General features: G+C 36.4%; 1 protein-coding gene across 1 annotated transcript; it reads left to right on the top strand.

Moving 5' to 3' along the window:
* Positions 1-1,120: 1,120 nt before the first annotated feature.
* LOC116120482 (transcription factor TCP12-like) lies at positions 1,121-2,603 on the top strand. Its single transcript, XM_031406429.1, has one exon. It carries the CDS (start codon positions 1,121-1,123, stop codon positions 2,504-2,506), a length of 1,386 nt encoding a protein of 461 aa, XP_031262289.1. The 3' UTR covers positions 2,507-2,603.
* Positions 2,604-20,062: the final 17,459 nt, after the last annotated feature.

Below are 20,062 nucleotides of genomic sequence, written 5' to 3'. Positions count from 1 at the left end.
GAGACAAGTTCCTTAAAGACTAATTCTGCACAATATCATCATTTCAATTTTTACATGACAGTATTTGAATTTTAAAGATTAATTTGCAGAAAGTTTTAACGTTCATGATAGCATATATTGTTTAGGAATTTGCAATGCAAAGAGATGAATGAATCAAACTCTATATTTAATAACTGATATATGTATGTTACGAGGGTGTTTCGTTTAAGTTGATTCAAAATTCTAAGTGAAGTGCAATATTATGTTTATATATAGGCTAAGAATGCTACAAGAAAAGAAAGTAAAAATCCGAACTATACATATATATATATATATTCATGGTAATTCTAAATAAATATATATAAGTAAATGATACATTCCCCAACTTTTTAACTGCCGTTAACTGTAATATGGGTTTTTAGAAAAAAATAGGAAAGAGGTTTCGGATAAGGTAAAGGTAGCGAGTGAAAAATCCGCAAGAATAATGAAGAGGCATGCAATGAGAGAGAAATGAAAGTGACATTTGGTCTTACAGTCAAAGAACTTTGCTCCTCCTGTCCTCCATGGGTGGTAAAAGCAGGTGCAAAGCCAATAGGTATATGCCTCTGTTCAATTGCTATAATGAATAATTGTCCTTCCTTCCGTCTTTCTTTCTTTCTCCAATCTCTCCCTAGGTTTTCTAGAGGTGGGTGGCCAAGTCTGACTCTCTCAGTTTCAAACCCTTTCGTTTCTATCTCTCCCTAGCAATCTCCCCATCTCTATTGTATGAGAAAAGAAAGAATAGGAAAGGTTGCTGTCAAGCAACTACCTGCAACCCACGTGAAATGTCGCAATTGTAGCTGGGGCTTAATTCTGATTATTACCTCACTTTCAGAGCTCCTCTGTTTCGCACGACCACTAGTGTTTTGAGTCCACTATTCGCTCTCTTTCAGCCCCTAGTTTAGATCTTTCTTTCTTTCCCTTTTCTCTCATTTTCTAAGTTAGCTGCACCGTAGTTCTAGTACAAATACACTTTAAAGGCCTTAAGGGGAAAAAAAAAAGAAAAAAGATTCGTATTCTCTCATAAATACCACTTTCTAAGTTAAACTTTCTTATTCTTTTTGCCTATCCTTTTGCCAGTTTCAATACCTCTTCTTAAGCTATGTTTCCTTCAGGTAGCAACTGTGAACCCTTTCCTTTCACCAATCAAACCATGCTTGGAACCGACAATGAAAACCCTAGCTCTTCACAGGAACATCATCATCCCTTACCATTTCTGCCCTTCTCTGAACCCTTCCTTTCTGATGATAATGAATTGCTTATGAGTCAATTTCTATCACAGCAACAAATCATGTCTTGCAGTTCGAATCTGGCAGCTCAGACTGAGATTGAAATGGCATCTCCAATGAAAGCAACAAAGAGAACCACGAGGAAGAAGAAAAGAGTTAGTAGTGAGAACAATAGTGAAAAGCAGGCGATTCCTCGAAAGAGAGCTGGGAAAAAGGACAGGCACAGCAAGATCCACACGGCTCAAGGCCCGAGAGATCGCCGGATGAGGCTGTCCCTTCAAATCGCTCGTAAATTTTTTGATCTTCAAGACATGTTAGGCTTTGATAAAGCAAGCAAAACCATCGAGTGGCTATTCTCCAAATCCAAAGCCGCAATCAAGGAACTCACTGAGAGTTTGCCAGGTTTCAAAAAAAGATGTATTGGCGATGGAAAGAGTCTTTCATCTACTTCCGAAAGCGAAGTAGTCTCAGGATTAAAGGACAGCGGAGGAGCTCTGGTTATAAGAGAATCTTTGATGGCCACCCCCAGAGAGGCAAAGAACAAAAAATCAGAAAAAGCAAAGGAATCCAGAGAGAAAGCAAGGGCAAGGGCAAGGGAAAGAACAATTGAGAAGATCAAAAGATCAAAACATTGTTCTGACGAAGCAAACCCTAAAGATTCGGAACCATTAGGGTCATCTAGTGCCCTTCAGACCGCTCAAAATTTCGGTCCTTGTAGCCAAGAAATGAATTCCTCTTTGAAGGTAGTGGCTGAAGAAGAAGCCGGCACTGTTCACTTGCTGGAACAAGAGATGGACCCTGTGAGCATCATAGAGAAATTTCTTGGAATCACACCAGGATCATCATCGGCCTTCGGGTACTCACACAACATTGCAGAATCAAGCGTCGGAAAATTTCATCAAAATAATGCAGTTTATACAGGAAATTGGGACAATACCAACAATGATGCGCTTCAGTATACTTACTGTACAAAGACAAACGTGAAGGAATTAGCAGGTAATCTCCAAGTACAAAACCCCTGTGCAATCCACATGATCAACCAGAATGACCAAGCTAAAAAATCTAGCCCAAATTTCATGACCACCTCAGATGCCCATCACCAAAACCCTAACTCAATTTTCATGTCTCCCTCAAATGCCCATGAACAAAACCCTAGTTCAATTCCCATCATTTCAAATATTGATTCGCAGTCTCACCTGCTAGAAAACCAATTCTCCAGCAACCCCAATGTTTCCAACAAATATTACCGTTTGTATTGAAGAGGAAAGACTCTCTTTTTAAGTATCTGAACAAGAAAAATTGTTTGGCTCATCTCCACTTCTATCTAGTGGGTCCTTTGCTGTTTGGATGATTAAATATTAGGATTTATGTATTTCTTCTAGTTTATGAGAAATTGAAATATGTTGTTTTGTCTTTAATCTTTATTGTGATCAATTCTATCATGTTTTTTTTTTTTTTTTTTTTTTTTTTTTTTTTGTTTTGGTTTGTAAGTTATCCAGTTCATCCTTTTGTTCTCCATTATGAGGTAACTATTCATGATCATGTTAACTCTAGATTGCAGTAGCAAAGATATCCTTAAATGGAAATACATACCAGCAGAAAGGCTGATGCAAATAACTTTGACATGTTGGTATTTTCCTTCTGTCTCAAAAGTAGAATTAAATAAATACGGATAGCACAATACTAACAGAAATAAAAGAAAAATAATTCCATGTATATTTTGTCTTGTGATCTAGGAGTATGATCAAATGAAGATAAAACTCACGCAGGAATAAAGATATATACTTGAAATCTTTGAGCTGGATCTCTTTATTCCTTCATAATTAGCTCAAAGGATATGTTTGCTAGGACCTAGAACACCATCGTGAGATTAAATAGCTTAGAAAGGAAACACCCCCCACCCACCACCCCAAAAAAAAAATATATAAAAATAAATAAATTAGAAATAGAAATCCTGGAGAGGTAGAACTGAAAACGTGCTTGGCCTCGTTGATTCTTTTTTGTTTCTTTATATTTTCTTGTTCTCATATAGATTGTGGAGAAGGAAATGCACTTTCTTATCCTGCCTAGATGAGAGTACACTGCCTCACGGGTTCAAGAGCCTGACATGGACTATTGGCCCCAATATCATATTGGGTTGCAACAGAAATTCAAACTTATCTAGGCAATCAGATTCCGAGCTAGCTGCGTTATCGCAGGTAAAATATTTCTGATTATTATTAGATTCTTTTTCTCTTGATGCATTCCATTTTCCTAACACAGTTATGATTAATAACATATCTGAATCTAATAGAAATTGAATGACTAAACTGTTGGTGCATGATTTATCAACAATTAATTAATAGTAGGTGTCCAAGAGTCTTTTTTAATACTTAAATACTATTATTGGACCTTTTAGCTATAAGCATAGGATTTCAGTATATATAGCTAAAAGGTCCAATAATAGTACCAAAACCTATTTGACTGATTTTTCTTCAGTAGTTCATTGGTGTTTTGCATGTTCTAATAAATAGAAGAGTATTTTATATATAGTTATGTTTTTCAGTTCATTGCTAAAGGCTTTAGGCTTCGATTCAATTATAATTATGTAATTATCTACAAATTTTGCATCTTAAATGTATATTACTTAGATCAATTTAATAATTTTGGGTGACATCATATGAACTACAATGCACGACGATGAAACATATAGTTTGTTGAGTGAAGCAATCACTGAGATTAAATCATTATAAAACAATCTTTGTAGCATGATTAATATGGAAATCCGTTTTTTCTGGTCTTTGGGCAAACTATAACCTTGTACCACACAGTCAAAGATGATGTTCTTCCTAGAACTGTGTTTCAGGTGAGTGTAGCTGTTGACCCTATTGTCCGAGAATTTAGGACTGTCAATTATATCTAAATAATGTTCTGAATTCCAGTAAATTAGTCTACTGGAATATTATGCACTGATGTAATATCATACATAAAAGACATTAATTTTTTTAGCTTGAAGACTTTTAGAAGAAACGTTCAACAGTTGTACAAGGCCATTTATGTGACAATAATAAATAAATTTATATTGTACTTTCATTATTAATTTCTCAAAGTAAAATCACCAGGGAGGTGCAATTCCTTTCTCTCTGTTATAAATTATAGACAATAACTGCAGCTAATTAAGCAGACAATGGACCAAATAAAGTTTGTATGACTCCTAGCTTCTAATTCAACATAAAAGTAGAGATCTGCAAGAATCTATTATGTCCATATATAGATGTAATAGAACCATATATGACCTAAGTTGTCAACCCAGTCAATTTCTTTTTTTGGAAGATCTCACTTCACTTCTAAGTAATATCCCTACGGCCATAAAAAAAATTCTAGTGAACTAATTAATATATTGTTCCTACTAATCCCTGATAATAATTCATAGCGTCCAGGTTTTAATTATCGACAGGATTGAGTTACAGAACTTGGCAGTTTTCAGTTTGACTGTATGTAGTTGTGCAGGTGGTGTTTTTTGTTTTGCTTTTCGTATTTATAATTAATTTTTGTGATATTTGACGTCTATTATTTCTCAAGCTTGCGCCTGCTAGGCGGATTTGTTCAAGAAAATTTTGACTATGTTCCCATTGAAGGACAGAAGTAGAAAACTTAAAAGCTCCTGAGCATGGTCTATCCAGTAGCAACCCTGGAAACTAATACCATTTCTCCAATTATGATTATCGATCATACACTAACTTTCTCGTAATAATGGCTGAAAGCCCCAATGCTCTTGCCATCACTGATTAGAGAATCAATAAATAACATGAAACAAACACTGATTTAGGAACAAGGAGAAATTAAAGAAGCATCGACGATGAGGCATCAAGCATAACGGCGGCATGAATATACTCACCAGACAAATTTTCAAATATATTTAGTACACTTTATACTGGTAGCGTACCTCCTATATATATTCGAACTTTCATTTCAATCTAGAACTACTGATTCAGGGTCACCTTTCTTTTCCAGATAAATAGTGATCTTCTGTATAATAAATTTGGTTAGACGGTTGAGTAATGTTGTAAGACCCGAACCGGGCCTTGACGCAGTCAAGGGGCTGTTCCTGGGTCGGTCAATGTAACTGGTGACATCAACATCACGTCAATATAGTATGATAAAATTTTAAATTTGTAAAATAATTGTATCCAAATCCAAAATTCAAATAATAATATAACATAAATAAAATAAATTGAAAATCCAAATCAAGTCATCAACCAGTAGGATTCTTGAGGTCAATGTTTTTTTTTTTAAAAAAAAAAACCAAATCAATTTTACAGCAAGCTAACAGAAAGATATAGGCAAATAAAGCTATATGTACATATGTAATTAAGTGTAAAATTTAAGTTATATAGTAAAAGAAAAAAAAAATCTTTTAGAAAATAACATTAATTTTGCTCTACTTTCGAAGACATTATTTAACATGGTTTCAATGATATAATGAAGTATATGGATGCCCATTAGCTTGAAAATCTTCTCAATTATTCTAATTCTATAATTTCTATTTAGAGTTGAACATTCATTAAAGAGTTTTCTTTCATTTTAAGCTCCAAAATTACCATATATTGCAAATGGGAGAGGGCTTAGAGATCAAGCCAATGAAGTGTGGACTCTAAACTATGGACGGGCGGAGTTCAGATTGGATTGGCAGAGGCGGGAAGCCGGGTAAACTGAAGTGCTGAAGGCCAGCAACATAGAGGCAGAGCAGACTACAATCCATATCGAAGATTAGAAGATTTGAAGGAGTGAAGATGAAGAGATGAAATTGAAGGATAGAATTTAGGAATTTTAATTTTAGGAATTAGGATTCCAACTTAGCCACTGGTTCTCTGACCCAACGGTTGAACCAATAACTTAACATTGTTCTGTTGGTCAAACCTTAGATCAATCCGATCTAACTGCTATAACCAAGTTTAAGATGTATTCGAACTGGATAAGGGTCTGATTCCCGGTCGAACCGATTGATCCGATTTTAAAACATTGATGTTGAGTATTGAACTCAAATTAACGTGATTGAAATTGAGAAATATACGTGATTCAAAATTAAATATATGACATCTTTTAACATAATATATAAACTATCAAGCAAGTCTAATATTGACATTCAAGTCTACTTATAAGGCCTGAGATCAGAATTTGCCCTACTTCTATAATCCACCAATTATTTTAGTAATTGCTGTAAGTACTTGCTAGCACAACAAATCAAGTCATCTTTATAGACATAATATTATCCTCTTTTTGGATAATTGGATCATGGTCATCGATTCCTTGAACCATGATCCCGACATTTCTGCATGGTAAAAATAATTGAGGTACCCCACTTTCTGATTTCGAGACTTATATATATCTTCTTTCTAAAGCTAGCTTGTCGTTCTTCTGTCTTTTGTTATGTTTCTATGTGTCAAACTCATTTGTTACTGTATAGCTGATAATAATAATGAACATATACATATATACCAATAACTCAATCTGAATACGTTTTGTCCCTAGCTACTCTTTAGTCTCCCTAACCATCATCTCTAGCAATAACGACAACATTCTGCAAGGCACTTCAATAGTCCTCTTTCTCTTTTCCACCAAGAAAAATTAATCACTTTAATATAACTTTTGAGTTTGATTTCCAGCAATTTTCAAATGAGTACCTACCTTATTGATGAGTTGATACAATTATATTCAGGTTTTATAATTCATATCTGGGTATGAAGAGAGTTAGTGATTAAATTGGTATAGAAAATAACATAGGCTGAGATATATAAAAGATGGTGATCAACTTATAATCACACATAATAATCAAGATCCAAAGCCTTTAAAGTAGAGGTTAAGACGGATAAAATGAGAAAGTGAAAACAGGAAATTTTTTGATATTTCACTCAATTTCACTGTGCTTCACCCATTGTCTTCAATCCAAAGGAAGCATTAACGTAATCCTGTCATGACTAAATATTGGTGCTAAAGTTGATTGTTTATGTATAACTTATACAGTCTAGCTTGCTGCTTGCAGATGCTAGTCTACGATTATCTTTGCCCTACAATGATATAATATATATGATTAAAATAAAATCTTCAAATCTGTGTGTCATGTGTTAAATTTTGTACATATATGGTTATTCTTTCATTTTTATTAACTACAGATAAAATCTTTGAATTTACTCATATAATAACATGGAATAGCTAGCCTAAAAAAATAGGTATCTAGATGACTATAAGAGAGAAAGGAAAAGGCCTCTAAAATTTAGGAATTATTTTAGAAACATGTATTCAAACAAAGATCGAGTGAATAACAATTGACATCCATTCATAAAGCTAAAGAAACATCATTTTTTTAAATATTTTTTATAATTACAAATTTATCTTTAAATTAAATTATTAAACTTACCTTTGATCTCTTGTTCTTTATAAACAACTTTGACACCCCACTCACGTATACATAAACTCCAATTTACTAATAAATTTTATTCAAACCTACTTTGATAAAGTTGAAATATTTTTTAGAACTAAAAACAGTTATTTTAATAGAGAAAAAAAAAGTTTAAAAAAAATATATATCAAAAGTTATAGTATATAACTGTACATATATCATGACTTCTCTCTTTTTTTCTTTTTTTCTTTTCAATTTAAGTTATATCTTTAATAATAAAAAATTAATGATGAAAAAAGTATATTTTCGTAAACTAATATTACAATCAAAATTGACCATCCCCCAGATAAGACAAATCATTAACAAGATGTATTATCTATTTTTGTTTCTGAGAGTAAATTCTACTCACAATATGTCATTCATACAACAAGGACAAAACATGAAACTTTTAATATGCAATCCCCACACCCCACCCCATTTTTAGGCTTATTAGAAATAGGCTAATGTTTCTAATAGACTCCAATTGCTCATTTTGACAAAGGAAGTTTTGACTTTTATAATTCGGTTGATTAAAAGATAAAGGGAAGGGGTTTAAAGAAATAAAGGAAGGGAATTTATGAAATTTTTGGATGTTTTAATAGCAAAAACCATTTTTAAAACTTTTAAATGAGCTGTTATTAGGAAGTATGGTTTTTTGGCTTGACAAGGAGGGTCCAATAGAACTTTTTTCAAATAGAAAGGAAAAATAAAACCCAAATTTTTGGACTCCAAATAAAGTATATAAATAACTCAATAACTTAGATCTACCTTAAAAGATAACACAAATATGATTTGTTGGGATATTGTGGCTCGTTTTCCTATTTGTTTCCATGTAAAATTGTATGTCTTTAGGAAAACTCTTTAGTAAATAATACAATTCTAAGTAGGAATAGAATTATGAGAGTCCTATTAGGAATTGAAATATGAATCATATTAGGAATATAATATAACATATACTATCTATAAATATAGGGATGAGAATCAATTCAATGTTATGAGAGAATAAGAGAATGTGAGAACACAGAGTATTTGATGTAAGGGTTATTAAACACAATGGAGAGAGTGTCTTAGAAACTGGGATTGTTTCCACTCTAGGTACTGGGTTGAGCGTAGTTAAAAACTAGGATGTTTTCGCTCTATTTTATGTCCTGAGTTTATGGTGTTGTGTACTCTTGTATATCGTGTTCATAAAACTATAGTGAATTTCTCTCATCCGTGGATGTAGGTGGGTTATGCCGAACCACGTAAAATATCTTGTCTCTTTGTGTGGTATGATTTATTCATATATTATTCATCTTGAAGGTATATTTTCCGATGCACAATCTCTTAACATGATTCATTCAAAATTTTGTTTAATCACCAAAACTTTTTAGGAGCACCGATAATTTTTTTATTTTTTTTATTTGAGAATCACTACGAAAATTGATTATCCAATTATTAGTTGCAAGCAGGTTGAAGTTAAGGTTGTTGATGAGAGTTCTTATTGCTGATTTATTTTTGCTGCCATTAGAAGGATGTGGCTTAGTGCTTGGGGCTAGTTGGTTGCAAACCCTTGGTGACATGCCTGGAAATTTTCTAAACCACTATGCATTTTTACCATGAAAGGGAAGAAGATGGCCATTCATGGTAACGATGAAGTGAAAATGTCCACATTTGAGCACTCATCGAATGGAGAGGATCTAAAAAAAGAGCATGAGGTGAAGTTTCCAAAATTTTGTTTTTGTTTTTGTTTTTTGTTTTTATTATATTAGAGTTTATATGTTTTAAATACAATGTAATACCCTATAGGTTATTCATTCAATAAAAATAACATATTAGCCTCAGACAAAGTGGAGGAAGATCCACTCGAAGTGATCAAGATTCTCTTCTTTCTCTTTAATTTTCTAAATTTTTATTATTAGAACCCTACGTTCCTAACGTAATTTTAGTTCTAGTTTAGGGCTTGTTGAATACAGAGTTAAAATATAGCTTTATGTTTCTAAGAATAAGAAATACAACTTACTTTTGGTTAAAATAAATGGAATATTTTCAAAAATACTTTTTAGATTACAATATTAACAACCAGTGTAACATTTGAAAACTAAAAAAAAAAAAAAAAAAAAAATTGCTCTAAACCTTTAACCCAAAAAATAATTTTTGAATACTATATTAAATACATTTCAACTATTAAAAATTAAAAATTTTGAAATACAATAAGGCTTTTAATAGTAACTTCATTTTTAAATATTTTCGGATCACAAACCAAATAGAAGCTAGCTAATCTACTCAATTTTTTCTCCAATTTGCTTTAAATTTCTTATATTGTTTCTCTACTCAAAAAAGTTTATTGTGACTTTATAAATAGAGATTTTTGCAGCATTCAATTTGAATGCATGCTTGTGTTATTTCAATTAAGAACATTAGTATACATTCTAAGTTTTATATATCAAGTGATGTGGTATTATTTTAGAGTTACTTGATATGCACCATATAGTTTCTATGTACTTCTAAAACAATGCTACGCCCTAATTAGAAGGAAAACTTGTCATATAAACTTGTGGGATGGACAACATTTTTCTTCAATTAGTAGACAGAGTTGTGTTGTTGTTTTCTTCTAAACTCTCACTATTAACCTTTGAATTAAAAGAGTGAAGTAATTTTGTTAAACTGTTGATATTCCTTATTTTTCTTCATTGCCTTTGTATTCTTAGAAGTTAGAATCAACTGCAGGCTTCCTCGCCTACATATCTAAAAGAAAAAGTTTAGGATAATACATCTAAAACAAGTAAAACCTATATTTCGTTTTTTATGCTCCTGCATCACTCTTGCTCCTCTCCAACAACATTAGCCAAAAATCCAGGATTAATTAAAGGTTTCATTTTCTCTTCAACCTAAAAATCAATATGTTTTCACATCCGCATGCAAAATATTATCTGATATCTTTACCTTAAAAATTGCAGTGAATCAACAGACAAAATGAATTTATGCTTAAGAAATAGAACACAGTAAAGTTTGCAGTATAGGCATACTTACAGTAAAGTGCCAAGTTATATCATGCAACTTGAAAATGAAACTTAACTTTCCTCCTTTGCCTGCAAATTAATCAAAGGCAGGAAATATTATTATGTTATCCTTGCCACCTCAGTACAAAGAAGAACATCAAATGATCAATTATATATTGTTGTACAAAGTTAGAACTATGAAATTAATAAGTTTACCAAAGAAAATGGGACGCAATTAATTGGTAGTCGACAGTAACCAACAAACAAAAAAGTGTAAAGTTTCTACGTAATTCTGCAGAACAAAAAAAAAAAAAAAAAAATCCCTGCCGAAGTCTTTGCGTATCAAAGAAGAATCATTTTCTATCTATTTACCTTGAGTTTTGAAAATTTCAACCTCTTGGGTGCGAAGTCTCTTCATGCCATTCTCCCGTAAACTGCAGAATATGGTAAATGTTGACATAAAATATCATCTTTTTGATATTAGCTATATAGGCATTTAGATCCCCTAAAATTTCAATAAATATTGCAAATTTCATAGAATACTTTAAGCACTTAGGAATAAATTTATTAGAAGATACTATATCATTTAATTTAAAACTGGAAAAGTGAAACTGTAATTTAATGAAATTTAGCCATTAAATTATTTTCATCCAAGAAGGCAGGTTGGATGTAATTGTTGAAGTCAAGTACTAGCCATATCTGTATAAAACGCCCATTGACTTGCCAGTTCAAGTTTGAGACTTTTCTCTCTTTTGTTTTTGGGGTGGGGGTGGGTGGGGGTGGGGCGGGGGAGTGGACCCACCATTTTTTGAAGGGGGCGAATAACCCTAATGATCAAGTACCAAACCCCAGCCAATTAGGGCTTAAATTGCACCTACTGGGTAGGATTTATAAACCCGACTACCCGAGTACCTAACCTATAGATTATCAGAGGTGATAGAGTCCATGGGCTTTCATTGGCAACGTTTGTGAGCGGAGACTAATTAGGGTAGCCCTAAAGAATTTGAATGTACTGCTCCCAAAACAGGTCCTAGCTTAATAGGTCATGTAAAGTTAGACAAAGTAGACTAACCATTACTCAATTTGTCCATATTCAATCTCCTAGCTTAGCTAGAGGTTGAAATTGAAAATATAAAGTTTACAACCCAATACATCAGGTGTATGCCTTTTCAGATATGAAACGTGTAGACATATTTTACCAATCTTCTCGTTAACTACCATGCACCTGAGGAATATTAATGTTGTCTCAACAGGAACACCATGATATGATGCATTTGCGAATGTGTTAAACAAGGATACATCCATGGAGCTAATGATAAGTCACCAATATTAAACCAAACAAATACTATACTCTTTTGAATTATCATCTGCATTCTGCAACAGGGTAGCTGTACTTGAAATTTTGGTTCATACCTCCTGTAATGTCCGTTTGTTATTATAACAATCACACTATCATTTTAGCTTCTATATCTTAATTTACCTTGTCCAACCTCTTTTTTTTCGAATCTTTCTGCTTGTATGTAGCTATTAGTCATCTTCTTCATTAGAGATTATAGTCTATGTTACCCTTCCCGAAACTGGAGTTGTATTTTGATGACCATGTCGTTTTTCAACGTACTCCTACTCGTCTAAATTAAAAATACCTTTCTCCATACGAAATGCGTATAGCTGATGCGTGATAGAACTAATAATTTCATCATGTAACCCAACTCTTAACTTTAAGTCTTTGACTACAAGACATTTACAGACTTTTCATAAACTTATGATGTATATATCATTTATGACTATCTTCCGCAAACTAACAAAATTACCCTTGAGTCTTGTCACGTAAAGTGAGCTTGGACTAACTTATAATTTTTGATTTGCTTTAAAAGGACACAGTTAAGTAAAGCCGAAACCAAAATTGTGAGGATTAAAATTATGCTTAATTGCTTTGAAGCCGATATTAGATTATATCTACTATTGAACTTAGGATCGATGTTACAGATAGTATTAAGACCATGTTGCGATTCCTATGGTATGGAAAGTGATTGACCCTCTCAAAGGAGAACCATCAATTCCACAACACTGTCTAATTCGGCTAGCTTCTAAGACTCTCATGCCTCCACTAAATTACTGTATTTCATCATTGCTTCAGGCATATGTTTCTTTTCCAATGTGCTTAGATTTTGGATCAATAGATCATAAATCAAATCTAGCGACAGTATAGATTTTAATTTTCCATGAACTTTTTCCGCCTCCAACTTAAACTTTCACTTATAGGTGATTTAGTTTTTCAAGGAAATTGAAGAGAAGTTGAGTTTGAAGAAAAAACAATGGCACACATAGGTTTTTTCCTAATCGTTACATTACTAATCTAGCAACCTCAAATGCAAGCGAAATTATCTATACTAGCAAGTAGCAGTCCCACAAACTCATAATCTTAACGTTCATAAGAAAAGGAAGCACCAGTAGAAGAAGACGAAATAGCTAGAAATTTGTGAAGTTCTGGGACAATTAGAGATGGAATTCCCCTAAAAGAAGATAAAAAAGGGGGAAATTGAGAAGAAAACTAAAGTAGTAGCTGTAGAGTAACGTTAAAGTAAAGGAGGTAGTGTATGCGGCAGCAGGTTGGGTACTTAGCCAATTTGATCAAGGCGAGAACTTTAGTTCCCTGCCTAATAGACTGATTGTATTAGACTAGTAGTAGCACAGACCATTATTATCACTTTTAAGCTTTTTATCTTTTTACTGTACAACCGTGAAATAGTTCAACATGAAATGAAGAACACGTAAAAACCTAATGACATTAACTTGGATTTATAATTTAGTACAGATTTTCAACTTAGCTATCACATCTATATGTTCTTTGTTCTAGGGAAATTCTCTATCAACCTAGCGACATCATGGTGTATCACTGAAAACCTCTAGCATGGGGCCCTTCTGAGAATTTATTTATTATATATTTCAATACCTTACAAATCTTACATACAAAACAGCAGCAAACAAGTTTGAAGTAAAGAAGGCACAATAAGATTCGCCATTATCATTTAATTTGTAGAGTGGTGAGAGCTCAAAGGGAAAAGAAATTCAGAGACAGAAACGATAAAATATATACAGATATATAGAAAAAAACAAAAAAACAAAAAACAAAAAAAGGAAGAAAATAGGTTAGACTAACCTGAGAAGCTTTGAGTCGTCCTTTAACCCATGTTTCTTTCTTCATTACCCGACAGGAATATGGAGCCACACACACACAATGATAGCAAATGCTAGAATCATGATACCCACGGCAAGACTGAAACACTATTAGATACAGTATTTTATAACAATTTCTGGCACATAAAAGACATACAATGATACAAAGGCCAAAGAATCCTACTCTACCTAAAAAATAAAGAAGAAAAGCCAGTGAAAGAGACTATTCAGGAGAAAGATAACGAGGAGCTGCACTGTTGAAGCGTCCAAAGCCGGAACAGAGGTATCTCTCTGCAACGACGAACACAAGAAGTTTTGACGAGAGAAAAAAAAGTAAGAAAAGAGAGAGAGAGAGAAAAGAAGAGCAGCATTAATAAAACGCAGATATTGTCATATACAATGATCTATGGCTTTGCACCATACTGGCAGTGATAAAATAATCCATCACTGACAAGGCTCAGCGATTCTGTCTCTTAATCTTTATAAGGTTAGTTATTTAGATTTGCTTGTTCTAGCTCAGTTGCGTGATCTGTGGCAGTGTTAGGTGTCCAAAGCATTATAACCGTACGTGCTATTCTGCTGCTGAGTAGTAGTTTTTTGATTTAACTAGCCATTCTATTATAATTAAAAACTGGGAAAAATTCTAAACCGCAGAAAAAGACTAGTTTATTTTCAAGTATCCAAAGTGAGCCGTGATTTAAGCCATCTTCAGTAATTGTTTGTACGTCGAGTACTGTAGCGGTGCATCTTTATTAGGGTTTTAAAAGTATAGGTTGACGCGCTGTTGGTAAGAATATGAGTAACCAATAAACATAGACGCAAGATTCTCTAGCTGAAATGGGATATTATCTAATTCCTCCTTTCTACAAATTGATTTGGCACAATTAGTAATAACTCTTTGGTGTTGCTCAATTAAAATGCTTCTTAGATCAAACAAAATTAGTACAAGATTATGTGATTTTTTGGCGGAGACAGAAGCCGAAATACCCAAGTATTTGATTTGATTTCTCTAGCAAATTTTTAAATATCAAGCCATCTGTAAACGATAAAATTTACAATCGATAGAATCTTGTGAAGAGAGTTATTGACAACCTTGAGGACATCTTCTTGCGTATAATTGTGAATGTTTAGCGAAGTAGGGGTGACTTGAAGGTACGTAGACAAAGCTTCAGGGTGTTCCTTCCCCCCCCCCCCCCCCCCCCCCCCCCTAATGAGAGACTGGCCTCAATTTATATAGTGAACCTTAGGGCGCTCAAATCCTAGTAGACTTTGAGTCCTACTTGGTAGAGAACTCTCTTTTTAAGAGATTGGATTTTTTTTGCCTTTATCTCTCAAGGCTTTCCTCTTTGGGTGAGATATGAGATCTTGTCCAGAAGAGAAATTTGGGTATGATCTGATCCTTTCATGGACTGCTGCGGGCGAATGGGCCGAACCAGTTCAGCTTAACTCGGGAGATGCCCAACCTAAAGCAGACAGTTTCCAAGGTATTCTAACGTGGGCCTGATCGGATTGAGCCAGGCTCTAGGCTATCACATATCATTGTTGCGATTGGACCTCGTCAGGCCCAATACGAATTTTGGCCACTACAGTTTGTCCCCCACTCTCTTAAGTTAAGAGTATTTAGCTTAAGAGAGTATAATCATTACCTGGCGTCAGGGACACGGATAGGCCATGGATCCTAGGTGGATAGTTAGGCCATCAAAGGCGTTAAGGGGACGCAAATAAGTTGGCTTGGTTCAAATGGCCGAGCCAAACGAAAAAGAAGACATGAGTACTCTGCGGTTGCAAAGCTTGTACCTGTTCGATTTAGCACGATTCAGCCCGAGGAACAATATCTGAATGGGATGAGGTACTCGTCGTTGGGATCCTTTCCGTGCGTTTATCCGATGCTAGCTTAGCCCGTATCGTTTTAGGGTTTGTTCGGCCAGCTAGGTGTGGGTTGACGACCTTGGTGGGGCTGACCGAGATAATTGTCCAGCTCACGAAGGGGTGTAGACGTGAAGGTATGGATCCTCGACGCGTGATAGAGGCGTTTCGCTGAGATCGTCTGAGCTGTCTTGACTCGGTGAGCTAGAAGGATCCTAGGTCAGCACGGTAAGGGCACTCGTGCTTCTTGCCTCTTGTAAGTCACGTACGGAATAGGAGAGGTGGGAAACGAAAAGTTTCCGCCCTTTGACAGCTAGTAGGATTATGCCACTTATCATTTGTCAGATTTGGGTTTTTAAAGGTGATGACTCTTCATTCACCCCATTTTTCGAATTCGGGCTCGCTTAGGAGAGAGAGAACGTCGACTTCATTTATTTTGTTTGGGAGTTTTTCATTTTTAACCATTCAATCTGGTAAATTTTTGCTTCCTATGTTCCTTTTTCTTGGTTTTTTACTGTTTTTGTATCAAAAAGGTAGAGAGAATAGTGTTTGGAGGCCTGTTTCAGAGGTTTTAGCTCCTTTTTTGGCTTCATCTCCTGCGTCTTTTGGAGAGAATGTGGTTTCAGGAAATTTTGGGCTGGTATTCTGAAAGCAGTGTGGTTTTCCAGTTTCTTCTGGGGGGAAGACGAAGATAGGAGGTTTTCTTTGGCTTGGGTCAAGAAAGAGCTGAATCGGACAGGGTCTAAGCCAAGCAAAGTTGATCTTTGAGCAACCGGGCAGTGCCGAGGTGGGTGGAGATTGAAAACAACAAAACAAAGTAGTGATGTTCGAAAGGAATGACTATGAAGACGCACCGACCATGGTGGTGATCCTGGAAGGTGATGAGGCAGCTCCATCTAGGGGGGAGTGTCGCCTTTTGTCCTGGCGACAAGTCGAGTGGTCATGGTGCTGGGAAAAACAATGATGAGTCGACTGATGAAGGGTCTAGTGGTGAGTCTGAGTGGAAAGAGGCCACCAACGTGGGTCAGGTTGATGGCAGTGAGATTCCGTCGACTAGTGACACTGACAGGGATGAGTAGAGCAGTCCCGGAATAGGGATGTTGGCCAATAATCCTCCATCACGGATTGAACCAGTGGAGCTTAGGTATCTATACAAGATACCTATTTTCGTCAAGATGAGGGTGTCGAGTCTGCATGAGAGAATTGACTGGTCCGTGTCGGGCTAGACCAATATCTATGAGCAGATTTTGGTGGAGGGGATGCAATTCCCTATTCCTCAGTTGATGCGTGAAGTGTTAAGCCATTATGGTATCGGCCCAAGCCAACTGATGCTAAACATCTGGCGGTTGCTCATGTTGATTGAATGTTTAAGTGCTCGGCTTGGGGTGGGGTTCAGGGCAATGGAAAAGCTCTATTCATATTACCTGAAAGAGCATGATAAGGAGTAGGGCCGATACCTGTTCATGCTTCGACACAGCCGAAAGCATTTGGTAACTGGGCTGACCTTATGACAAAACGTGGAAGGACGGGTATTTTTTTGTCAAAAACAAGATTGTTTTTGGAGCAGGAGCCCAGGGCATCCCCTGCTTCTGGCAGACGACAAGTGATGAGGCTTGGTTTCAGTTTTGAGTGTTGAGTACTGAATCTCATTGTTTCTTCTTTTGCAGACCTCAACTATAATAGACATTTATCGGGTCTTCGTGCCGAGGAGAGGAGCCGAGAGATTCTCGCTTTATCAGAGGAGAAGAGGAACTACTACCAAGTGTTAAGCGAGGCGAATTTGCGGCGAAGCCCTTTGTGGAGTCAGGTTCTCGAGGTGCAAGAAGGTACACTTTTTTTGCTCGAGCATCAATTGTTATATGTCTTGTTGGCTCGGTATAGCAACCTCATCTTCTTTAGCAGATCCATACGCCATCCACTAACCGTTGAAGAATTGTACCTTGCAGAAGAAAGGATGACGAGCGAATTCAAAGTGTCGTCGATGAAGGAAATAAAGGAGAAAAGCTTATCAGAGTCGGCGTAGAAGCGAAGAAGGACAAAACCAGGTGGGAGCTCGTCGACTCCGATGGAAATGAATCTGGGCAATGTTCCTTAGTCCACGCAAAAGGTGTTACCGACGGCTACATTGGTGGTGTTAGATGATGATAATGTGAAGATCGTCATCCCGTCTGACGCCTCAACTTACTCCGATATGTCTTTCGTTGGGGCCGTGGCAGATTCTTTCCCTCTTCTCAAAGATGAGCGCTAACTTGGGTGGTCGAGCAAACAGTGGCTTGGATTTTTCAGGTGATTGACCCCATTCTCTTGTGTCGCTTGCCCCCTTTTTACTTAGCCTAATTCGTTTATTATTTCACGCTTGTAGACCTTCTCTAGAGGTGCTCATCTTCAGAAGTTAGTCAGCTCGTAGGACTGAAGGAATAAGGAGTTGGAACGGCGCAATAAGAAGCTCGTCGATGCTGCCTCTGAGTTGGAAAATAGGCTCCATGCGGGGCAAGAAAGAGAAGAGCGGCTAGAGAAGGAACGCACGAAATTCGCTCGATTGCTACAGAGGGTTAGAGCCGAGTGGGAGGCTGAAAGGGCCTCGCTTCTTTGCAGACTGGAGACCGTCTCTATAGAGGCAATTTTGAAAACTCGCTTGGAACTCATAGAGGAGTACAAGGTAAGGAAATAGGTCGAATGGGAGCCGGATGATGAAATAGCAGAGTACAAAGCATTCTTTGCAAAACGATATCTCAGACCTGAGTCGGATGTCCTTGGGGATGAAATCAAAGCGCCAGAGGCTGATGTTGGCAGGTCGGTTGAAGGACCATAGGAGACAACCAGCAATGAAGTGGCATCAAGTGAACAGCTAACTAGGGATGTGTCCAAGCGGCGCGGCTCAGCCACTGAAGATAACCAGACATCTTTTTTTTTTTTTTTTTTTTTTTTTTTTTTTGAAGCTTCGGAGTGCACCTTTAGGGTGTAAGTGCCGAGTACATTGAATGATGTTTAATTATAGTCTGTTGGGCGTTTGTATGGGAGTTCGGCTCCTTCTGTTTATCTTATAATGGTTGTTTCAATTTTGTTGAGGTAGAATAGCCCGAGAGGTTGATAGGGATGTCCATCGCTTTGGCTTAGCAAATCCAGAACTCCTAAACAATTATGAAGCTTGAATAAAATTTTTATTAATTGGGTGATAATGAAGTCTAAGTTGGAGACAACAAAAAACGTCTAACGGAGATGAGGGGAGTGGACAGACCCACTATGTCTCCCGTAAAAATCAGAAAAAAAAAAAGAGGTGGAGCTAAGCCGACTGACTATAAAAAACGATAAGTTTTTAGGTGCGTGGCATTCCAACTATTGGTGATGTTCTTGCCTTCTGGTGTTTGTAGTTGGTATGCCCATTTGCCAACAACTTTTGTGATTATATAGGGTCCCTCATAAGTAGGACCGAGCTTGTCGGCTCCTGACACCTTTGTGTTTTGGAAGACTTGGCGCAAAATCCAATCGTCGACTTCAAAGATTCTTGCTCAGACATTCTTGTTATAGTGTTGAGCTACCTTTTGTTGGTATGCGGTGTTGTGAATTAACGCTTAGTCTCGTAATTCGTCGGCGAGGTCGAGGTTGTGACAAAGTTATTGCCTGTTGTCGTCTTCATTTATCCACTAGAGGTGTGCCGATAAACATCCTACTTCTGCGGGGATAACAGCTTCTGAGCCATAGGCCAACGAAAATGGTGTTTCTCCTGTTGACGACCGTGCGGTGGTGCGGTAGGACCATAGTGCCCTAGGAAGTTCGTCCACCCAAGTGCCTTTTGCTTTTTGTAATCTCTTCTTCAATGTCTAGAGAATGGTTTTATTTAAGGATTCAGCTTGCCCATTGGCTTTGGGCTATCGGGACGTGGAGAAGCTTAGCTTGATGTTCCATGCCTTGCAAAAGTCTTGGAAGCCCGAACTGATAAACTAGGAGCCATTGTTTGTGATTATCTCTTTGGGTGGGCCGAACCGACAAATGACGTTCTTCCATATGAAGCTTTTAACTTCGCAATCTCTGATTTGGGCAAAGGTTTTCGCTTTTATCCATTTAGTAATGTAGTCAGTGACTACTAGCATGTACACTCATTGGCCTGGCACGGTTGGTAGCTTTCCGACGATATCAATTCCTTACTTCATGAATAGCCACATGAGTATAGAGATGAGCCGTTCTGGCGGAAGGTGTGAAACTTTGGAGAAGTGCTAGCAACTGTCACATTCCTTTACGTACTTGGCCACGTCGATGCACATGGTGGGCTAGTAATAGACAGCTGTCAATGCTCTATTAGCCAGACTCCGCCCCCCAGCGTGTTTGCCGCACTTGCCTTCGTAGAGCTCTGCGAGTACGTACTTTGCTTCCTT

The sequence above is a fragment of the Pistacia vera genome, unplaced genomic scaffold (assembly GCF_008641045.1).
Source record: "Pistacia vera cultivar Batoury unplaced genomic scaffold, PisVer_v2 Contig938, whole genome shotgun sequence".
Taxonomy (NCBI): domain Eukaryota; kingdom Viridiplantae; phylum Streptophyta; class Magnoliopsida; order Sapindales; family Anacardiaceae; genus Pistacia; species Pistacia vera.
The sequence above is the reverse complement of the archived record's forward strand: the minus strand, read 5'-3'. Positions and strand labels throughout refer to the sequence as shown.

Coding starts and splice junctions, on each gene's coding strand:
- LOC116120482 (XM_031406429.1), top strand. CDS start 1,121: ATGTTTCCTTCAGGTAGCAACTGTGAACCCTTTCCTTTCACCAATCAA.